Source organism: Cydia fagiglandana, chromosome Z, assembly GCF_963556715.1.
Source record: "Cydia fagiglandana chromosome Z, ilCydFagi1.1, whole genome shotgun sequence".
Taxonomy (NCBI): domain Eukaryota; kingdom Metazoa; phylum Arthropoda; class Insecta; order Lepidoptera; family Tortricidae; genus Cydia; species Cydia fagiglandana.
This window is the reverse complement of record NC_085959.1, coordinates 28,071,371-28,093,955: the sequence shown is the minus strand read 5'-3', so window position 1 is coordinate 28,093,955 and position 22,585 is coordinate 28,071,371. Positions and strand designations below refer to the sequence as shown.

Genomic DNA, 22,585 nt, shown 5'->3' with positions numbered 1-22,585 from the left:
TTGCGCGATTGAAACTACCAGTATCTGGAGCGCTAACAAGGGTATATTAATCAGCCGGTATACATGGTGAAAGACCATACGGAAAATAAAATTATTCTAGCGCGTGAGATATTAAGAGTATAGTATTGTAAGTGAAGTAAACTTTCAAAAGACTGGTGTTTTAGTGAACATGTCAAAAATGCAAATAAATTTCGCTAGCCTTAAATTGCTACTCGAGCTCGTCATAATTTGTCTTACAGGAAGTTTAGATTGATGTCAATGATGTCCCAGTTGTGTCCAACCCAAGTCTGATGATAATGTAGAGCACGAGCAGTATCTTTCTTCTAACAGTTTGTAAAATATTTTTGAGTTGATTTCCAAAATTCGATTATGTTTTATTTAAATATTTTTTGTGCGTAAAAAACTGCGTCGAATGCCGACGCGTTCAAGAGATATCACTTTGTAAATTAGAGTTATTATATTTCACATATTTATTGGTAACAAATAGTTTTGAAATGTCTTAATCAAAAATCAATGTCTTAATTAGTCTTAATCTCCAAATTCTATTGATTCACTTCATGTTAACAAAATTAGACCTTATTTCCTTCACTATTGGTTTTAAATTGTACTGACATTTTTTGTGCGATACGGATTTTGCAATTTATTATTATATTAGGAATTTTATTGCAGGTTTTAAATTAAACTACATATGTATTGTAATGTTGATTATTAGTTAAGTGTTGATCTTTATTAACAAAAGTTTATACAATAATAATTTTAAAATACAGTCTTTGTGCTTAATTGTTTTCCTTCGTATTTTCTCGGAAAGGTTTGTATTTGTCATGCTACGTCAGTCAATCTCAGCGCTTTTTGCACCGAGACTGACTGAAATAGCAAGACACGTTCGTACGTTTCCGTGAAAATATGAAGGCAAATAATTATGCACTACATCTGTAACGCTTATTCTTAGGCACTACGAGGAGTCACACCGCCATAATGTTATCTAAGAATAAGTAATATAAAACAATGTTAATATTCACGTATTGACACCTAACGGCATTTACGGTCTTATCGAATTTTATAGTTCTAAATCCACTAACGCATGTCACAATGCTGCATAATAATCTGGACAAGAATGTTTTGATATATTCTGTCACTACATGATTGTGTTGTCGCACAATTATACTGAATGTCTCCGTGATGGGAGATGGCGCGAGCGCTTAGGGAGCGGTCTGAGCGGCGCGTACTAGAGGCCGCGTTTGATGGGCTTGGGCGCCACGGTGATGCGCACGGGGCGGCACAGGTCCACGAGCGGCGCGGCGTCGCGGCCCGCGCCCTCGTCCACGGCCAGGCACACCGACACGTCCACGCCGCACGACTCCGTCCACACGCCGTGCGAGATCAGCACCTTCGTCAGCAGCCGCACGTTCACCGTGCCGTCGTCATCTGCACAATACACTTACCTTTAGCCTCTCAATACCCCAACTTCGTTCAAATTCAATTATACTAAGGCCTTACTGAAATCCTACAATACGACCGATTATAATTTTTACTTAGTTGAAATGTTTGCGAAACTGTCAAAATATTAGAATTACGTTTATGGATTCCTTTGGATACTTGCTTGAGCTTGTATTTATTTGTTAAGGAAATTTTACGTTGTATAATATTTACAAAGAAGTACGGTATTATGCTATTTGTTTTCGAAGTTACAGTTACTCGTGTTTAGAGACTGTGCAGGGACTAAATGGTAGTAATATTCGTACAGATTTTCATAGGACTGGTTTACCAAGTAGGTACAGACAGCAGGAGAAGTTGCTAAGCGGCGGAGGAGTCCAAAATTACCTTGCCACGCTCTCATTCTCTTAACTATAAAGTCGGGTCAAGATCATTTTGAACACGTGGCCTGCTTAGCAACTTCTGCTGCTGACTGTACAAAGTTAGCTTGGACCGAATCTATACTGTGATGTAACACTGAATTAGGTGAACTTAGAATAACTGACTGGTGGTGTGGTGGTCCAGCGGGCGCAGATGGTCGCGCGGCGGCGCGAGCGCGTGCGCCTGGCGGTCGGGGTAGGCGACACGCACGCGCAGCGCCGCCGGGTCGCGCACGCGGAGCACCTCGGCCTCCAGCGCCGCGCCGCCCGCCAGCCCTGCGCTGAACCGCAGCACCGTGTCGCTGTCGCTCGCCGGCTCGATTATCGTCGCCGTGCACATGCGAATCTGACACAGTTGATTATGGCTTAGAGTAAATCAAAAATTTGTACATACATTTATAGGAAATTGTTAACATTGCAAATAGGAAATTTCGTTTATGAGCTGATGCTTATGAAACGACGAAATATTTCTATGTGTGAAAAATAGCGCATTTTTAACTATTTTGAAAAACTTTCTACGGCAAATCACTTGAGCAGGCAGGTTGAGAGTCGGTTGCACCAAACTGCCTGTTAAAGCGTTCGCAAAATCTTATTGTATCGGGACGTTTCATAGTTCACTGCTGAGTGACGTTGGTAAGTCCGATAAATTACACAGTTTTTTTAATACGTTGATATTAGAACGGGTGATTGTAACGGCCGCGGGTTTCCTATCGCATAGTCGGCTTACGTCGACGCTGGGCGGCGGGATGACGGGCAGCGGCGCGGCGAGCAGCAGCGGCAGCAGCGCGCGCGCCAGCGCCAGCGGCTTGTTGTCGGCGCCCAGCGACAGCTGCTGGAACACGCCGATCGTGAACGGGTCCGGCTCCACGCCTGACAACGTACAATTTCATATTAATTATGTTATAAACCTTTCATAAAATCGCGGCACACCTTCCTGTCCTCAGACAATGTTTTTGATTTCGCTCTAAAGTTCGTTTTTTTAGCATTAGTAATAAGGTAAACAATCTTGATGTGTCTTTTAATTGAAAAACACATTTTAAAAATAAGTTACGGCAAATACGTAACAATTATGAATCTAATACGATCATTTATATTCTCCTGCTTTCATAAGTAATAGTTTTTGATTTTTAAAAAGCGGTTTTCAATTAAAAGACATGTCAAGATCGCTTACCTTCTTGCAAGTTCTTTCTAATTGACGACCGGTCTGGCCTAGTGGGTAGTGACCCTGCCTATGAAGCCGATGGTTCCGGGTTCGAATCCTGGTAAGGGCATTTATTTGTATGATGATACAGATATTTTTTCCTGAGTCATGGTTGTTTTCTATGTATTTAAGTATTTATATATTATATATATCGTTGTCTGAGTACCCACAACACAAGCCTTGAGCTTACCGTGGGGCTTAGTCAATTTGTGTCAAAAATGTGTAATAATATTTATTTTTTTAATATTTATAATGCTAAAAAAACGAACTATAGCTAAGTTATCAATAAATATTTGAAAGGTGTACCAGCAGTTGTATAGTACGGCATGTTAGTTACAGGAGTTATTGATACAAAAAATGTACAGTCTATGAAAATATCGTAGCTTCGAGTTGTTAAACAACGGCGTAACTGCCGGGGATATTAAATTGTCAAACGTCAACTTTTGGCAACCAGAATGACCACTGACCACACAATACTGAATACATGCAAAGTCAGCAGCAAAAAGGTACTGACGGCCAAAGTGGCCAAATAACATCGTGACACATCCGTATTTCTACGGTAACAAACGTGTCTCACTTTGGCCGGCGCTGTTTATTTGACGCCGAATGTTCTTGGCCGTACAGTGACAACCACTTCACTGTCAAACTCGAGGTAGGATTTTTTAAAACTTAATACAAGAGGTATTGAGGCAGCATAGAGGCTACTGTTATTAATTTATTTAAGCTCTATTGCACAAAGAAAACCGCCAAAAAATATTTTCTACTATTAGGCAACTATGGGGTCAAACAACTTTTTGCTTAAGTGCTATTTTATAATAACTGCTTGCAGTACCTGCAGCGGCCAGCTGTCGGTCGAGCAGCTCGGCCTGGTGCGTGAGCGCGGCCTGCGCGGAGAGCGCGGCCGGCGCGGGCCCGCCGCAGCCGCCGCCGCCGCCGGCCGCCGCGCACAGCCGCGCCGCCGTCACGCGCAGCGCCAGCTGTCCCACGCATGCGCGGGCCTGCTCCGTCACCCCGCTGAACTGGTGCTGCAGTCTACACAGGTAGATACACATACTTCTATTTAATAAAATACAAAGGCGAACTTATCCCTTCCAGCTAACCTAAAAAAAAGTAGTGTATGTAAGCATACAAGAAAATACAGATAAGTTCATATAAAAATAAATTGCATTCTGTGAACGAAAATCTAAAGTTATGCGAATGCATTGAGAATATTTTTCCTACTACATACATACTTATTGCGTTCGACCGTACCTGAGCGTGTCCTGCGCGAGCGCGGAGAGCGCGTGCGCGGGCGGGCCGTCGGGCGCGGCCAGCGCGCCGTGTAGCGCGCGCACGCAGCGCGCGAACAGCGCAGAGAACACCGCCGCGCCCGCGAACAGCGGCTCCATCTCCGCCAGCCTGCACACCCAACAACTACGTTCAACTCTACACCAAAATACTTATATGTAGATGGTTTTCGTAAATTGAGTTTAATGTCCATATTTGAAATCTCCGCAGACCAATTTCTCATAGTTTCGGAAAAACCCGCGTCTTTACAGTGGATATTACAAAAGTTAAAGATTTAAATAAGAAGCAGATGCTTTTAACATACGGATAAGGAAAGAAAATTTGGCTCCGTCCGTAATAAAGTCAGTTTATTTTAAAACAAAATAAAAAAATAAAATGATGTTAGGGGCACGCTCGGCTGTCGAGCAACTGCTAGGTGTCGCCCCGCCTCTCGTGTCGCTACAGGCCACTACACACCTGTCGAGCTGCTCCTCGGCGGCGCGCAGCATGGCGAGCCGCACGCGCGGCGACAGCGCGCTGTTGTCCGTGTGCCGCAGCACCGTGGCGAAGAACCGCCGCACCGCGCTGTCGTCCAGCCCCGCCTCGCTCTTCACACTTGTCAGCTTCGCTTCACCTGACACATTAACAACAACACGTAGGTACAATGAAGACCATTGTAAGTGCAAATTACTTTATTTCAAAATATGATAATCTGATAATAATTAACTTAAAACTTTATTAAAGTTTTTTAGAGCATTAGACCGGATTTTTATTTATCCTTCTGTTGCGAAAGATTAATTTAAAAATAACAGTTACTAAATGTATGAAAGCGATACCATTCTATCGCATCACAACACGAGAGACAGACAAGTATGAATCCAGCTTTATGCTTTATAAAGATAGGCATGTGTGGGTCGTGTACTCAGTAGAAAAACGCGCGAAATTCAAATTTCTATTGACCACACGACTTGACTACATTTTTTAAATTAATTGCTTATTCTAGTGACAAGGTGATAAGCAAAAGTCACTAATTACTAAAAAAATATAATCGGCCTTCTTTTAGTACTAATATGGTTCACTATGGCTATGAACTTGTGGTGGTACTTAGTGACTTTTGCTTGTCACCCGACGCCATAGGTGGTAACATGCCATTACCTATGGGCAGGTGCGGCACTAGGTGCGGCATGGTGTCGCGCAGGTAGGTGTAGTGCTTGATGGTGTGCTCCTCGAACAGCGGCAGCATCGTCGTGCACTTGGCCGCCGCGTTCAACGTCAGTATCAGGACGCACATATCTGCGCAGCTCAGGAGTTATATAGTGCGCAGATAACACTTATGTACAAGATTATATATAAGTAAAAAAAAGTTCTAACAATGACGCGACGAAATACGTAGCAATAGTGTAAACTCCATATAACGTCACTCGATATAACGACTCACTATATAAAGTCGACAGTTATTGGCTATAGTTGCTTTACTTTCATATTAGTTTCTCTCTATATTACGAAAACTCTCTACAGGGTCAAAAAACGTTTGGTCCCTTGAGTGTAGCTATGTAGAGCTTACACATTATGGCTTACAAATTCTTCACTTTTTGACCACAATTATTTAGGAAATTAACTGACAGTCTCATTCATGGCTAGGCAGATAATTCGCTCTTAATAACTAGCAAGATATTTTCCTTCACACCTATAACACCATAATCAATTTGAACATTTTGAACATGCAAGTGTAAAGTAAGCAGCCCCGAGCGTTGGAAGTAGTAGTTAGTTAAGTAGATGAGTGGTTTCTTTTTTGTTTAATGCCTGCACCTACTACTGTTTCTGTTTAGCCTGATGGTTGATAATGCCTTTAGGCCATTTGTAATATAATTGTTATATTGTGCAATAAAGTTTAAAATAAATGAGTTGTGGTAAAGGATACAGGCGGGGTCCTCGACGTCGGGCTCGGGCATGTGGAAGAAGGGGTGCACGGCCAGCAGGCGCGCCGTCAGCGGCAGCACCAGCGACGCGTGCGCGCCGCCCATGCGCTGCATGCACCGGAACGTCGACCGCTTGTCCTGCGCACAGTACACTCCGCATCACATAGATGCTGACGGCCAAAGTGGACCAATATCGGGTGGAACAGAACGAGGGACTTTTATACAAACGGGGAATTGTTTAGGCTACGTACAGTCAGCAGCAGAAGTTGCTAAACCGGCCAGGTGTTCAAAATGAGGTTGACGCAACTTTATTGTTAAGAGAATAAGAGCGTGTCCAGGTAAATTTGATCACCTCGGCCGCTTAGCAACTTCTGTTGCTAGCTGTACTTTATTTATTAAGGTGCAGCAGGTTCAAAAAACGGAGTTTTTAAAAACTCGTAGCGCTTTTTTGGATCAAAATACGGCTGCCATTTTAATTATCAATTTTGAGGCCTTTTTCTAGGGATTTGAATGATTCGAATCCTAAGTTTTAGACTTTTGCTCGATAGAAAAAAATGGTTGTACAGAACCCTAACAAGGCAAAGTGCCTGGCTTGGTCAGATATGAGTTAAGCGGTCGATTCAGAATAGGACGTTAGATTAAAGATTTATTTTATTGATAAAACTAAGATGTACCTGAGGATATCTCTTAAGGTTTTCCAGTATTTTGTCGATGCACATTTCGAGACAAGTCTTGGATGAAACGCTGCAGGCGCCGAGCATCCTGTGCAGCCCTTCACGGACGTCCATCGAGAAATCCTGTACAGTAAAACAATACGTATCGGTTACTACTACTACTATGCATAGAACTATTTTCATAAACATCTTAGTGTATCACTAAAAAAAATAAAGTGAAACTTTGACTATCATACGAGTACTGTTTGCACTATTTCAGGCTGCTTGTGTTGGATACTGCAAATATAAACCTTTTTAACCGAATTTAAAGATTAGTTACTGTGCCAATAGTGTCCATAAAACATAAAAAAAATTACTGCTTGAATACGAATCTGTTGTGACTTGCAATAATCTTTTAGGGCTACCGTACGTATTAGTCAGAATCAAGTACTTAGTCAAAAACGGTTTATAGGTATTGTTTCTGAACGCATCCATATATGACCGAATGGTTTTTACTTTCACTTACCCCCCTCGTTGCACAATGTAGGTACTATTAATCACCCACCAACATTAATGTTAACGAAACAAATGCAGTTCGTGAAAAAGAAGAGAACGAACAAGTGAACGGATACAGGAATAAAACCATTCGACCATTATATGGTTGCGTTTAGAAACAGTTATCACAATGGAGTATGCGTCGTTCACTTACATGACGAGTTTAAAGGAAATAGAAATAAGGTAGAAGTACTAGTGCTCGACGCTGCACTAGTAATCGACATGGGCACTTTATGTTAAAGTCCTCCTCCGTCCGACCTTACCAATTACTTGGAAATGACGATGGTATTATTGTAACATTTAGTAAACGCTATGGTAATTTTAATGATAATTGCTAATTGATGAGTAGGTATAGCTCCAGTCAACTGTAAAAATATGGGAGTAGCCAACTTATTCAAAAATATTATTATTATATAATTATAGGCGAGCAGCTGTTTAGCTGATGAGCCTATGTCACACAGTGTCCTGTGCCTCTACTATCAGTTGGCAGAGTATTTTTCACTTACTTTCAGTGAATAAACGTGCCGTGTGTCACGTTTTACGTTTCTTTACGGTCTTATGTACCTAACTTCACTCCACTCCAAATGATGTTGTCCCTTTCTAAGTATATTATAAAACAGAGCAAGAGTTATATCGGAGTTTTATATAGCGCCTCTAGGATTCACCTATAGAACTAAATAACAAAATTGACACATTTTCTCACGTCTACGTAATTTACTATCTATGCATCTCGCTCTCGCATATTAGTGCAAGTGAGATGCCCAGAAAGTAATGTTACACATACTGATGGTAGCCGTGAATATGGAGGGTAGAGGTAAGGAGAATCCTTTATGACTTTATGAGAAAACTCCTTTATGGGAGAATATTTGCAAAAAGTGGGCACGCTGTCAGCTATTATAATTTTTCTAAATCTCTCCAGAGTAGCGAAAAAAAGAAAACCCATAAACCTAGTTTTTTATTGTATCAATACCGTACTAAAAATCATGGAGAATGGAAGATACTCGTATTTACAAGTGGAAAAACGTTTTCTCTTTTTGTATGGACGATTACGTAGTATACTTCCCTCTTAAGGTTTTTGACGGACACTTTTTCATTATTAATTACATGGAGATTGTATTCCTTACCTCTACCATCCACTAAGAGCATTTAGAAGGGACATGTCATCGCTGTCATTTTCTTTACAAAACAGTCTGCCGATTTTTGCGGGGGAGGGGACGTCAAATGTATTGCTATTTCTACATGATTTGTACGTAACGTACAAATAGCCATGTCAGGCCATACAAAAGTTTGCACAATTGTGTTTTTCGGCAGAGGGGTAAGTAATAATGTCAACAAAAAAATAAAGAGTATACCTACGAGACTACTACGACTATGATATTTGATTTATTCGGTTGTCAATATAAAACAAATGTAGGTGTTCTTTCTTCCCTTATGAGACGCCATTACTATGTAGTCTTGCTTGAGATTAATAAACATTACCTATATGGTGTTAAAACAAGCTTTTCTTTCCTGCTTGGAACCCTAATCCTAAATCCTAACAGTAAGCACTCAATGGCCACTCCAGTTATTAAATGCTCTAAGACCAATTTTGTCACTTTGTTACTGACTCAACCTTCATTCTACAATTTTTTAAAGATTTGACGTTGCCATAGTTACGAAAATAATAAACACATCAATGTTAGTAAACAATGTATAAATTAAAATATATTGTATTCAAGACAAAAATTGCAAAATATGATAATTTCGTAAACATCATTAATAATCGAGTTAAAATTATGACTTTACGTGTTAAAAAATAGGAAGCAAAGTATACGGCGCGATTATACAGGCTACTTTTGGCTACATATTTATTACCTATGATGAAAATAGTACACCCATGAGAAGAAATCTTAAAATATTAAAATCGGTATGTATTATAATGGTCCGCATCATGACAGCGGCCGTCTCCTACTGCTAAGTAACATTATCTAATAGAGTGTGCGGAAAGAGAAGAGTCGTGAAATTTAGGGGAGCCCATACATTATACCTACGACTCTTCTCTTTCCGCACAGACCCTACGTATGACCTTAATAGCGATCTTAATTTTATACTACCTATATGATCTCGAGTATATTTCAGTGCCAAGCGCCCCATTTCCAATACAAAATGAACCCATGCAGCGGGTTTTTGGCAATAAATGTGTTTTAAATTTTCAGATTCTGAACCACCAGCAAAAGTTTTTGAAGAAAGTTTTATATTTCCTGTTACCAAGTTGACATGAAAAACGAGTACTTACCAAACACAATAATTTGAACAACGGAAAATAAAATAATACTTACTTAGTAAAGAAAAATAAATAAACTCACAGAACATTTGTATGTTTTATTTTATTTAAGATAATAATGCTTAATAAAATACGTAGCAATTCTTGTGTAAATATTCTTACTATGTGTATGTTCTTACTATGTGTTATGTGCACCCAGCAACAAAAACAGCAACATGTCTATGTACCGCTCCTTGTATTGAGCCTTAATTCTTAATACATATGTAACTTCTACATGCATACGCATGCATACATGATGCAATCCGGGTTTTCAGGGAAATGTTGTTTTCAATCAGCTTCTTGCCTAAAACCAAAAACTGCTCGTAAGCAATGTGATTTTCGCAAATGTAGCAGTAGAAATAGGAAAATATGATGTCAAGTATAACTCATTACCTTTGTACTAAATCAGCCTTTTATCGAACTATTAATTGATTTATCCCTTAAAGTTTTGCTTGAAGTTCACATACTGTTATAAATTTATACATATTACGTTGAAAATTGCATTAATATTCGTGAAAAATCTGCGTATTTGTTGTGTTTACAAGTTGACAGAAATGTCACGTCGGAAACGCACGTATTTTTCCATAACATCTGTCACGTTTACTCGCGTAAAGTATTTACGCAGAATAATTCTGGCTCAGTTTTCATTATATAATTAGAAAGAGAGCGTTTTAGGTGTGAAGTTAGGCAAGTATGGAAAACTCGCGTAAAAACGTTTGTAACTCATGGTACAAATTGAAATTTTTAGTTCTTTACGTGACCGGTAGAGGCACTGTACAATTACTCCATACATTTTCCTTAACTTTCTCACTATCTTCACTTCTCACTGTCATTCACGGAACTCATAGTAGAGCTACAGTACTATATATATAGTTCAAAGTTTGTAAAGTCATATCACATCACAAATATGTCCCATAGTTCTTAATTCGCTTACAAAGAGCTATGGGACATATTTTGATGAGATGAATTGTGAACCATATTTTTACACTTGACTTAACTTGCCTCTAGAGCTCCCAGGATGGTCTCTAGCTGGTCCTCGCGCAGCACGATGTGGTGCGCGATGCGCGTGAGGCTGTCGATGGCGCGCAGGCGCACGTCCTCGATCTCGTCGTTGAACATGTCCACCAGGAAGTCGAGCGAGGTGGTCGCGAACACGGCGTTCTCCATCGACAGCTGGCACACCGCGTCCACGGCTGCCGTGCGGACCTCTGCACAATCATCGCTGCTTTTAACACATTCACTGCCCCCGACGCACATGTGCGTCCACCGTCATACAAGTTTGTTCCTAGGCCACGCCCCCTGGCGGTGAATGCGTTAACCTTTTCGACGCCGTGACAAACACAAAAGCTGTCACTCGGACGCCACGTCGCCGAAGTGTCAAAACAGAAATTGAACTTTATGCATATGCACGTAGGTCTATGTTACTCTGTGGCCGATTAATCGGTCTTTGGCGTTGAACCTGCGGTGCGGATATATCGATATTAGAGTCCAAAAGGTTAACAGCGTCGGAATATACAGGTATCCCTTCTCCATAAATACACCCCTCACACAGCTTTGAATGTTATCCAACACAATATAATTGTATGGTCAATCATTTTGCGTGGCATTACAATATTTAACGTTATCAAGCTGCGCGCAGGCACAATTCAAGTTGGGTCATTTTTGAGCTCGAGTCAGACCTTATAGTTATTTCTGTTAGTTGGTTTTTAATTAAGTGATTATTTTCATCTACCTTCAATTGGCTTAAGGAGCCATTTGAGGGTAGATTTGGTTTACTTTTGTTTAAATACCTAAAGAAAAAAAGAGTATAGGGAGTGGTTGAACCAAGTTGTTCAGTAGACGCTGTGTCCTGCACTGCACCTGTAGTGGATCGTCAACTGACCCATGAGCTCGTCCTCGAGGCCGTGGACGAAGGCGCCGGCCGCGCCGCCCGGCAGCAGCTGCACGGCGTGCGTCTCGACGAGCTGGCCGGGCGCGTCGTCGGCCCAGCGCCGCCCGCTCGCCCAGGCGCCCGACCGCACCAGCTCCGCGCCGCGCTCGTGGGCCGTGCGCTTCCTCTGCCAACATAACACTACCTTATACCAGTACTACGAGTATCCTCTTCATTTGACGCTCGTTATTGTCAACTTACATACTTAGGGCATACTGAAAATTCCTGGACTGGAAAAAATAAGTCGTCTCATATACCAGAATCCAGAAATTTTCAGTATGGTCCACCTACAAATCCAAGTACAAATTATGATCTTATTTACTATTTTAATACGAAAAAAGTAGAAATTTCAAACAAACGAAATTCGAAGTTAAAAGGTGCAGTTCTATCTGCGATAGGTATAGTAAAAATACGCGAGTGATAAAATATTTGTCTATAGGTTAACTTCATCTTATTAAGTGAAAAGCGAATTTCTTTTGAGGACTAACAAATATATTTTGACCACACCAGCTCTTTATGAGTAAAGTGACTTTTATATTTTATATATTTAATAACGTTCATTTGAATTTGATTAGTATTTTCCTCGCGTTGGTGTGGATAATTTTGTATTTAACTCGGGAAAAAGTTTGTTCAACCCTCAGGCCCTTAAACCCTCGCAACGCTCAAATTTACACTTTTTGAACCATTCGGTACGCTCGTGGTTCAATTTCATAGTTTTTCGATTATTAACACGATTATAAACAACAACTTTGCCCCCTTGTAAAACAAATAACTACTAACCCGAGGTACATATAAATCTATATTGATAGATAGATAGATAATCTGTTTATTTGTTTGCCACAATACACACAGAATATTCAAATACAGAAATGACACAAAAAAAACAATCAATATACATATAGAAAAAACAGAAAATACAAACACAAATAAGAGTCAAACAGATTTTTACAAAAATGGAAAAAGAAAGAAAAAAATACAAATAAATATTGATTCACACAAAAGGAATGCTGTGTTTTGTGCGTCGCAGCAAAACAAAAGGGTTCTGGCTCAGTATTACGCTTCATCCTATGGGAGAGGCACTGATATTCTGCTAGACAATTATCAAGACAGACAAGACGATCAATCATCAAGCTATTGTGGACAAACCTTCATGTTGCTCATGAGCTGCTTGTCCAGGGTCTGCAGCAGGAAGCGGTCGGAGACGCCGCGCGTGGTGCCGAGCAGCGAGCAGGCGAGCGCGCGCACCTGCATGCACAGGTCGTTCACCGCTGAGCAGATGCGGATGAACGCCTCGTCCACCATGCGCATCTTCGTCTCGCCGTCTGACATCGTGATCGTGCTGCGCAAACATTACTCTTTATTACCAGTACCATCTTTATTCGATACAAATTGACGTACTACTTAATGTAACATTGAAACAACTATTGAAACTTAAGAGCTAGCATGTCTACAAAAATATAAAGTCGAAATCGTAAATTTTATTAACCCAGTCTGTGGGCACTTTGATGCATGCGAAGCGCAGTTGCTTGGTTGGCGTTAACCCTTCTTCAAGTTACGTAGAAAAAAGCGTAAGATGCATGCATACTTCTCCGGGTACTTGTTTCCCAGCAGCCAGACGAGTTTGAGGGCCACCTCACGCACTATCTCGTAGTCGTCACTGAGCGCCTGGCACGCCTGCTCGTAGTGCACGGCGCTGAGCACGTGCCCGCGCTCGTGAAAGGTCAACAGCGACTGGAATGCTTCGCACCGCACGCGCGCGTCCTGTTAATTAACATAACAATGAGGATAAATGAGCAACGCTTAATGCAGATGTTGATTTTCAACAGTTTGAAACATTTGTAATCTATGGGTGTCCAACCTGTAGCATTTATTATTTGAGATCAATTGAATTTTTTTTACTGTTTTGCAATTTTAGGGTTTCCAAAAATGTCAGTCAACACATGCACACCTAAGTTAAAATTAGGTCTAAATTAAGTCTCTAGGTTTAAATTAAGTGATATTTTTGATATAAAAGAATGCTTAAGATATGATAAACAGTTATACTGGGTGATCAAAAAAACTTTGCAAATTATTTTAAATAAAACATGGCTAGATCTCTTCTGCATAAATATTATGAATTTCATCACAATCATACCTAGTTCTATAATTAGAGCCATTATCAGAGCAAAAACAAATATGGTAATAGAAAATGCTGCAATATTTTGGACAGTTGTAGGATGTGAATATAAGTTATAATTAATTATAAAACACTATAACACAACTTTAAAAATCTTGTTCTATTTCAAGTTGCAACTGTTTTGCTATGATATGTCTGAAATAGGGTAATTATCATTACCTCAGCATTAGAATACTCTGCAAGCAGTTTGACCACAGCATCAGCCTCAGCTATGGTTTCTAACGTTCTGTCCATTTCAGGGCACAGTGGGTAGAGCTCACTGATGAGCTGCAGACAGCGGCACTTCACTTGGTGGCTGGTGTCCTTGAGGTTCTCCCGAGCTACGGACACCAGCCGCATCATGAGGATCTTGTCTTCAGACAGTTTCCCTCCCAGTTTTAGTAAGGTGGCAAGACCTTGGGCTATCACCTGAAGATCATATTTATTGAGTTATAAATTGCTTAATATAGAGTTTATCAGCTTTTCTGACCAAGTCCAAACACAATCCATCCATTAAAGCATTGACTGCCAGGGGACGTGGCCTAGGAACAAACTTGTATGACAGTGAACACACATGTGCATTGGGGGCAGTGAATGTGTTAAGATCTGGCGACTGCTGTCAGTTACCTGGCTGCATTGCTTCTATTATACCCCCATGTCAATTTAAAATGCTAATTCAAATGCCTTCTTTGTTTTTCGCCTTCATTCTAAATGTCAAAGTGTCTATCTTGCAGGATTGAAATGGAATAAAAAAAAACCACCCAAATTTTAAAATTTACCTACAGTATTAACAGCAACAGGTAAGAAAGCAATTACAGTCGCAAACCCATGTAAAGTGGTCTATCTATCAATGGTATAATATCAAAGATGCAATAGCGTTAATAACTTTTGATTAGCTGAATCTATGGTGTCTTGTTTGTATAAATGGTTGTTAAAATAGTAATAAGTTTACTAAAATACCTACAAATGAGATAACATTATCTCCAATATAATTGTGTTAGTATTTAGTGCAATAAAATTAAAGAATTACAGCACAAAAAAACAAAACAATACCTTATGTGATGTCTCATTCTTGATGAGGAGTGTGGTCAGATCAATCAAGTTGTTGAGGTTAGCAACAGGGCACTCTAACCCGATGTCACAAAATAGCCACAGTATTTTGACTCTAACCACAGAGTCTTCTTCCGACTGAAAGTGCTCTGAGAGTTTCTTGATGGCCTCCTCTACGTCAGATTCCTGGAACTGCAGGCAGTCAGATATGCGCAGCAACAGTTGCAGCGCCTCTTCACTAGACTTACATTTCTCTAGTAAACCTACAAATGCTGCAGCAGAACTTCCTATAAGGGGCTTCTTAACTATGTGCAGCTTTTTAGATGGTGGGCCATCCTGAAAATAACGATTATTCATACACACAATAATACACATAGCTTATTTAAGTTTACTACTTTACACGGGGAATGCCACATTATTTTCTTTCTCGATTATGAAGCCAACTACCTGAAAAGATTTATTGTATTCAGCCAAAGCCCTCTTCTTGAGCAGTGCCGCCATCGCAGTTTAAGGATTAAGTTATCGGAAATTAATCGAGTGAAAATAAACACACAAGGAGCGGCATCGGCAACAGCATCACTCGTCGCAATCCATCGCAATCATTCATGAAATCGCATCGATTGACAGTTGACATTGACTTGGCGAAATTAAAAACAAATAATGTCAAAGCTCCTTTGTCTTTGGTATGTTTTGTTTAGAGGCCAGTCTAGACAGGATGATCAATTCGCCCAATTTGATCAGGAAAGAAATTGGAGTCAATCTCCAATTTAATTACCAATTTTAGATTTTTGGATATATTAGAACGCTCTAAATTTAAATAAATGCCACCAAAAGCGAATACTAGCGTCACCAATTGGTATTCTTGCGTCCGTACTTGGTCCGTACCTCCTTTTTATCATCGGTAATATCGGTCATAGATATGAGCGCCGATAGGCATTTAGCCGGCGGCGGCGCGCCGGTCAAAATCGGTCGGCGGCGGCGGCGTATCGGCGGCGTGGCCTTGAAACACCTTTGATTAATGAAAAACTAATTTAAACCAAAATTTTACCGAAAAAACATGTTTTTGCTATAACAAAGTTATAAAATAAGTGCATTTTTCAATTTCAATCAAAATTTATTGAATTAAGGTACGAAAAAAGTTTTATATAGTATGAACAGTATCGCGCGGCATCAGAGGCGGTCTTAATCTTGGCGAGGCCCTGGCCGGAAGATTTTTATGAGGCCCTTATCTTTTGTGCTAAGTAAGAAGTAGCGGATTGACTGTATCAGGGAAACGTCTGGTTGACAGTCCAAAGAGCTGAAGTGAGGAAAATTAACCTCCGTCATTAACCAATATCGACCCAACAAACCGATTTATGTCAAAAAGTGAGGTCCAAAGCCGAGCTCCACCTAACACCGAAGACCTGATTCCGACGCCTTCCCATGCGAGGCCAGAGGCTGAGCTGCAGGTAAGCATACAGCTTAGAATAGAATGCCAAGTGTGAGCTTGGCTAATGGCCGAATGCCCGGAGCGCCGATTACGGCGCGCTTCTGTGCGAGGCCGAAGGCCAAGCTGCATGAGAGCAGAGCTTGGAATTGAACTATTGGTCCAGTGTAAGCAAGTCCGAAGGCCGATAAAGACCGAGGCCATAGTGTTAAAGACATGGAGCTTTCCTGCAGGTGCACTCGTGCGAGGTTAAAGGCCATGCTGCAGTGAAGCTAAGATCGGAAAAGATCCCATGACCAAGCATTTATTTTAAAAGCGAGGCCTAAAGTTAGGCTCCAAACAGGGCCGAAAACTTGGAGGCTTCCGTTTCCCACGCCCTTCCGTGATTCCGTGCGAAGCCAACGGCCGGACCTTTGGGCGTGAAAACGCTTAATATCTGAAATTAACCCCTTTTAAAAACATTCAACCATGGTTGCAATGATTATATTCGCGGTGAATGACGAATGGGCTAGCCAGCTGGCAAAATTAGTCATTTCGTTGCCCTAACAGTACTAGCGCGGTTACCAAACAGAAAAGTTTGAATTTACCATCAATATTTTTGAATTATATGGACCTATAATACCTTTTGAATGTCTATAAGCTATTCAGACTGGCGCCGTTAAAGATCTGAACTAGATAAAATATATATTATCTGATTCTGAAAGTAGTAGTATCTAACAAGGTCACGCCGATGCCGCGCCGTTAGCGCAGCGTCGGCGGCGGCGGCGCGAAAATATTGTCGGCGGCGGCGGCGCGCCGGCGCGGCGCTCATATCTAATCGGTCATAATCGGCGGTCGAAATCGGTGAACCAAATTGGCGTTTGGCTCCGTATCACCTGATTTTTTTTCAGACGAATTCATGCGGCCAGATTGGTGATAAATTGTCCCCATCTGGAATAGCCTTAAATTCTATCGTCTGTTACGGCTTTATGATATAAAATCAGGGCCTATATGACTATTAAAAAAATTGTGACAATATTGACAAATGTCAGTTCACATGATATGATGATGATTGGAATGTAAAGTAGCACTGCGAGAACGAGCGCCTTTTAAGTGACTGAAAGCTTTTAATTTAGAATAGTGTTACTAAACAAAACACACTTCATTAATATTTTAAATTAATTACTTACTATTTGCTTATCATCCACGGGACTTAATATACTGAAAAACCGAACCTCAGATTATAACTTTCAGTGACGTAAAGTATGGCATTGACATCGAGGAATTAGTATTTCCTATTTTGCACGTAACGATTTACATAATTAATTGGTTTTTATTTCTTATTTTCTGTATTAACGGTACCGACAAGAGTGCAACAAGCAACGAATACCATTGTAAGTTGAGTATATTTAGAAGCTAAAAATTTGTAGTAAAATATGAGATGAATATGAGTCGTTAAGTTGTTCTGTTTCGTTTCTGTTTAACCTCATAAAGTATGTAACTTCCTATCCATCTGTCGTACAGGTAGAAGTTGCCGATATTGGAATGTAGCTATGTGAGAGAAGGCAAAGAGCGATGACGGGGGTTCAGCCTTTGGAGACCGGGTGTGAAAGTGGAGTGCCGCTGCCAGATGCCACCCACTGGAAGGAGTTCGTGTGCGGCGGCGGCGCCGCCTTCTGCAACATCATTATTAGCTACCCTCTTAACAAACTCATATTTAGACAGGTACCTACACAGTGATAACTTCTAAGATAGGAGGTCTAGTATGTAACTCTTGAAATCTCTTTATCATTAATAGTCAGAGAAGAAATTCTAGCCAAACTGTGATTGGCGTTTGCTAAGGGCTATTACTTTGCTTCTCCTAAAGAACAGATTACTTCAAATAAATAACAGTGTGTGCTCTACAATGTCCATATAGTATTGAGCATCTCATATAAAAAAAATCAGTAAGGTTTACTAGGCTAATTCCGAATGTCGAAAACTGTCGGATAATTCCGAAAAGAGACTTTTATTATGATGGAATTTAGGGTGATTTTCATCTGAATTTCGGAATTATCCAACATTCGGTATTGCCCGAATACACCTTACTTAAGTTCTCAAATTACAGGATAGACCATAACTCAGTTAATATTTAAAGTGTCATGTTAATAAACAAAACATTTGTACAGGATAAAAATGTTTATTTGTAATGAAAGTAGACAAAATAGGATTTAATTTTAAAATCAATATAATCTCAAATGACCCTTATTCCTGGCGCCCTTGCAACCTCAATCTGAAAATTCTCATTACTACTCCAGGGAATAAGATTATGTTGCTAATTTCCTAATAGCTACCCTACATGTTCCCACTCCCACACAAACAAATGTAGATTAGTAACTGATTCAAATTTGACCTTATTTATGGTCCACCATATAATGTAGGTAAAATAATATTATATTGAAATCAATTCCACAAATTTAAATATAAAATCAAGGTTTGGAATAATTAATAGTTTTTAAAATGTCAGATTTGTAGGAATAACTTATAAGTAATGTGTGGAACTATGGACATATATTTTTTTTTATAGTACATATTTTTGTTATAAGTACAAATTCTACCCATGAATATGTTTGATATTGAAAGAAGAAAATGAACAATGACAGAGTTATGCCAGCCTAATCCTTACAAACATATTATGTTTCCAGATGATGCATGGAGTTGAAACAACTTTTGCCTTAAATCAATTACAAAAGGAAGGTGCGGCATATCTGTACCGTGGGATGCTGCCACCCCTCTTGCAGCGCTCCGTGTCCATGTCTCTCATGTTTGGAGTGTACAATGAAGTTCTGCAACCTCAACTGAACCACTGCGTCAATCCATACGTTGCCAAGACAATAGCAGGCTTGGTGGCTGGTTGTGTTGAAGCAACCCTCATGCCATTTGAAAGGATTCAAACTTTACTTATCCACCCTAAATATCATAAGGAATTCAAAAACACAGCACATGCGACTCGTCACATTGCAGGTAGGTATGGGATTAAAGAATTTTACAGAGGGCTAACTCCCATATTGATGAGGAATGGTCCCTCAAATGCTATGTTTTTTATAATACGTGATGAAGTACGGCTGCTGTTGCCGCCGCAGGAGCGAGTGCTGTATAAAAGCTTTCAGGACTTCCTGGCTGGCGCGACTATTGGTGCTTTTCTGAGTACTTTATTTTATCCCCTCAATGTTATTAAAATTGCAATGCAATGTGAACTAGGAGGACCACATAGGACAGTGGCATATGAATTTAGATATATTTTGCGCAAAAGAGGCTCTAAATTTGCAAATTTCTACCATGGAGCTCTTCTTAACATTTCTAGAGCATTCTTAAGTTGGGGAATAGTAAACGCTTCTTATGAGGTGTTTAGGAAAATGCTTTATGCCTAGTCAGCTGTATGTATTATTGTGTGTGCATTTGTGTTGGATGCTATCAACTTCACTGAGGCTCAACATAATTGTGAAAAAATCCATTATTGGAAATTATTGTCTGTTACTTTCTATTGGTAACATCTAAATTACTGTATTTATTAATGATTTAATATTAATTGTTTGATTGTTTTAAATCATACAGACATAACTTATCACCAGCGCTGTAAACCATATATACTTAAACCTGTTTAGCTCCATATGCTGTATATACCATCAGAGATAGAACTTTTAGTGGCAAAAAAGAGTGCTTGAACCATAGATAAAAATGTTATCGATAAGTGTTACAGTCATAGATCAATAAATAGAAGAGCATAATATAATGTCCTTTAACTCATCAAGAAGTTTCAAGACTGTTAATATGTAGTGTAAATCATTTACAAATCGATACATATTAAATACATATAATTTATGTAAACGAGAACTGTTAGTATACCTACAGTGCCAAAATCAAGAGAACCAATATATTAAAGAAGATAGCGGACGTATTCTATACTTTGCGTTAGCTATCTTCTTTAATAATGTTAGAAAAAGTTTAGGACAATGTTAGGATAACTTAAAAGTGGATATTTCGTCGGGTGACAAGCAAAAGTCACTAATTACTAAAATAAATTAAACAAAAATCGACCTTCTTTGTACTAGTATGGTTCACTATGGCTATGAACTTGTGGTGGTACTTAGTGACTTTTGCTTATCACCCGACGATTTCATTTTGCCAATCACTCATTTTTGCCAGGAAAAGTTGTGGTTGTCATAGTTCAGCCAACCAGCACGTCCAGCTCAACTGCCTCTTTCTAACTGGTACTGTGCGATAGTGTCAGATGATGCTCACGCGGCTTTTGTCATGTTCATGGCGGCCAGTTGTAGGACTCCCGCAGAGTACCAATCTGCTGCTACTAGAAGCTAATTTTAAACTTGTGTTTCAAAGTTTAATATTTAATTGACAGAATTACTGTCATTTTATGATTATTTTTCTTAAGTTATTGTATATTGTATAATCTAAGCAAGGCCTTTTGGTGCTGTTGTATAATATATATTTATTAGGTGTGTTATTGCACAGTTTATTTTAAGTAGCAATTTTTTAACAAAAGGCATTTATGTTGGTATTATATTGCCCGTTCTTGTTATGCATAGTAATAATAATAACATAATATATACCTTGATCAAAAATTATGTAAATAATTTATATTGTTGAACATTTCTATCAATGTACAAACGGCCACCTATCACATTTCTTGGTCCAATGTGTATTTGCATCTCAGATTTTGCTTAGTGAGAGAGTGAGACGCAATGACAGAGGACCAAGAAATTGGACAAGTGGAATACCAAAGTAAACCTTGAATATTGATTCAGTTGAGTAAAGATGCCCTTTTTATTCCAAAATCAATCTAAAACGTTCGTTCTTTAAACGATGCTTAGCAGTATTATTGTATATTACTTACTATAGTTCGTTCGCGTTAAGAATGCAGTAAAATCATCATTGTCCGCCGCCTAGCCACGCCCGTAACCAACCAAATCGGTCCTGATTAGAAAATCAAGTTCACAGTGACCAGTTGAAGGCATACCTACTAATTAAGAACGAATTGATTGGATACGAACATTAGACTGGCGAACGCAAACGATCTATAACTATTGCTTGCGCCTTCCTCCGCGCTGTTAACCCAGTTCCATTTGACCAGGGCTATAACCGCGAAAATCGAAGTTCGCAAATTGCGGACTTTTTTCTCTGTCACTCTTATTACGCCTTCATTAGAGTAAAAGAGAAAGATCCCCGGAATTTGCGAATTTCGGTTTTCGCGGTATCCGCTCAGTACCGGGCATACAGCTAACGTCATCTGTGACCCGTTGTAAAAACAATATACAGTCAGCAGCAGAAATTGCTAAGCGGGCGAGGTGTCCAAAATTACCTTGACACGCTCTTATTCTCTTAACAATAAGGTTGCGTTACATAACTGCCAACAAGCGTTACTTGATAGTTACTTTTTAAAAGCTCTCGTATCTAGTAACTTGTGTGTTGCTTAAAACATTACGGGCCGAATTATTTTGTACCTATGGTTAAAATTTTCATTGTATTTCTAAGCAAAATCTATCTCAATATACTTCTTAGGTCCTATGCCAACCACCGTCTAAATATACTTCTTAGGTCCTATGCTAACCACCGTCTAAATATTCGCCCGTGCCGGTTTTACACACTATTATACACAGTGTTAGTGAATTCCGTTCACTTCGGCGTGTGGTTAAGTACGTTTAAGAAAACTGAATGTCATAGTTCATTATTATTTTTATAAAAAGAATTGAAAATTGCATATTATAGCGTTGTTGTACTTGTAAGACGGGCATTACATTTAACTCAACCAAATAATTGAAAATTGTCAATATCAATGTCTTTTCGAACACCGATCGTCTGAGATAGTACTTAAGTTTAGTAGCAAATGTATAGCCCCCTCCAGACTATGTGCGTGAATCGCGGGCGAAGCCGCGAACGCGAGTGTGGAGTCGATTTCGCTGTCTGCGAAAATCGACGCCACACTTGCGTTCGCGGCTTCGCGCCGCGATTCGCGCACGAGTGTGGAGGGGGCTTATGAACTCGTAGAGTCGGACCAAGAAAAGTCTGCAGCGGATTTGATAGCCCACGCAGTGTTAGTGTTATTTATACGTCATAAGTTTCAGTTTAAAATAACTGCGCACTGCGTGGGCTATCAAATCCGCTGCAGACTTTTCTTAGTCTGACTCTACTAAACAATAGTCAATATGTAAACAGGCCCTAAGGCAAATGTACAGTCGATGTCGAAGATGTGTTTCCATTTTTCGCCTTATTAAAAAGAAGTAAGGTGCGACCAAAAAAGA

General features: G+C 39.8%; 2 protein-coding genes across 3 annotated transcripts; one reads left to right on the top strand and one right to left on the bottom strand.

The window, feature by feature from the left end:
• Positions 1-693: 693 nt before the first annotated feature.
• LOC134678167 (integrator complex subunit 4) lies at positions 694-15,464 on the bottom strand. Its single transcript, XM_063536621.1, has 16 exons — positions 15,332-15,464; positions 14,888-15,220; positions 14,015-14,263; positions 13,265-13,440; positions 12,826-13,018; positions 11,632-11,806; positions 10,752-10,957; positions 6,914-7,036; positions 6,242-6,377; positions 5,476-5,613; positions 4,798-4,954; positions 4,306-4,452; positions 3,887-4,086; positions 2,581-2,723; positions 1,980-2,199; positions 694-1,425 (listed from the first exon to the last, which is right to left on the bottom strand). Exons 1-16 carry the CDS (start codon positions 15,383-15,385, stop codon positions 1,226-1,228), a joined length of 2,850 nt encoding a protein of 949 aa, XP_063392691.1. The 5' UTR covers positions 15,386-15,464; the 3' UTR covers positions 694-1,225.
• A 1,921-nt stretch (positions 15,465-17,385) lies between these two features.
• Positions 17,386-22,177, top strand: LOC134678342 (mitochondrial nicotinamide adenine dinucleotide transporter SLC25A51). 2 transcript variants are annotated; one of them, XR_010100178.1, is made up of 4 exons: positions 17,386-17,683; positions 17,814-18,014; positions 18,974-21,845; positions 21,882-22,177. XR_010100178.1 is itself a non-coding variant. In XM_063536875.1 (3 exons), the coding sequence occupies exons 2-3, from the start codon at positions 17,865-17,867 to the stop codon at positions 19,697-19,699; spliced, it is 876 nt and encodes a 291-aa protein (XP_063392945.1). In that variant the 5' UTR covers positions 17,386-17,683; positions 17,814-17,864; the 3' UTR covers positions 19,700-22,177. The 2 variants fall into 2 exon arrangements, 1 of the variants encoding a protein (XP_063392945.1); XM_063536875.1 differs by having other exon boundaries at positions 18,974-22,177.
• The last annotated feature ends 408 nt before the right edge of the window (positions 22,178-22,585 follow it).

Bases quoted from the DNA above. Each gene is read 5' to 3' on its own strand.
- LOC134678167 (XM_063536621.1), bottom strand. From the start codon at position 15,385: ATGGCGGCACTGCTCAAGAAGAGGGCTTTGGCTGAATACAATAAATCT. The intron at 6,378-6,913 runs GTACATCTTAGT...TACTGTGCGCAG, and splicing joins ACCTTAAGAGATATCCTCAG to GACAAGCGGTCGACGTTCCG. The intron at 5,614-6,241 runs GTATCCTTTACC...TGAGCTGCGCAG, and splicing joins CGACGTCGAGGACCCCGCCT to ATATGTGCGTCCTGATACTG.
- LOC134678342 (XM_063536875.1), top strand. From the start codon at position 17,865: ATGACGGGGGTTCAGCCTTTGGAGACCGGGTGTGAAAGTGGAGTGCCG. The intron at 18,015-18,973 runs GTACCTACACAG...TTATGTTTCCAG, and splicing joins ACAAACTCATATTTAGACAG to ATGATGCATGGAGTTGAAAC.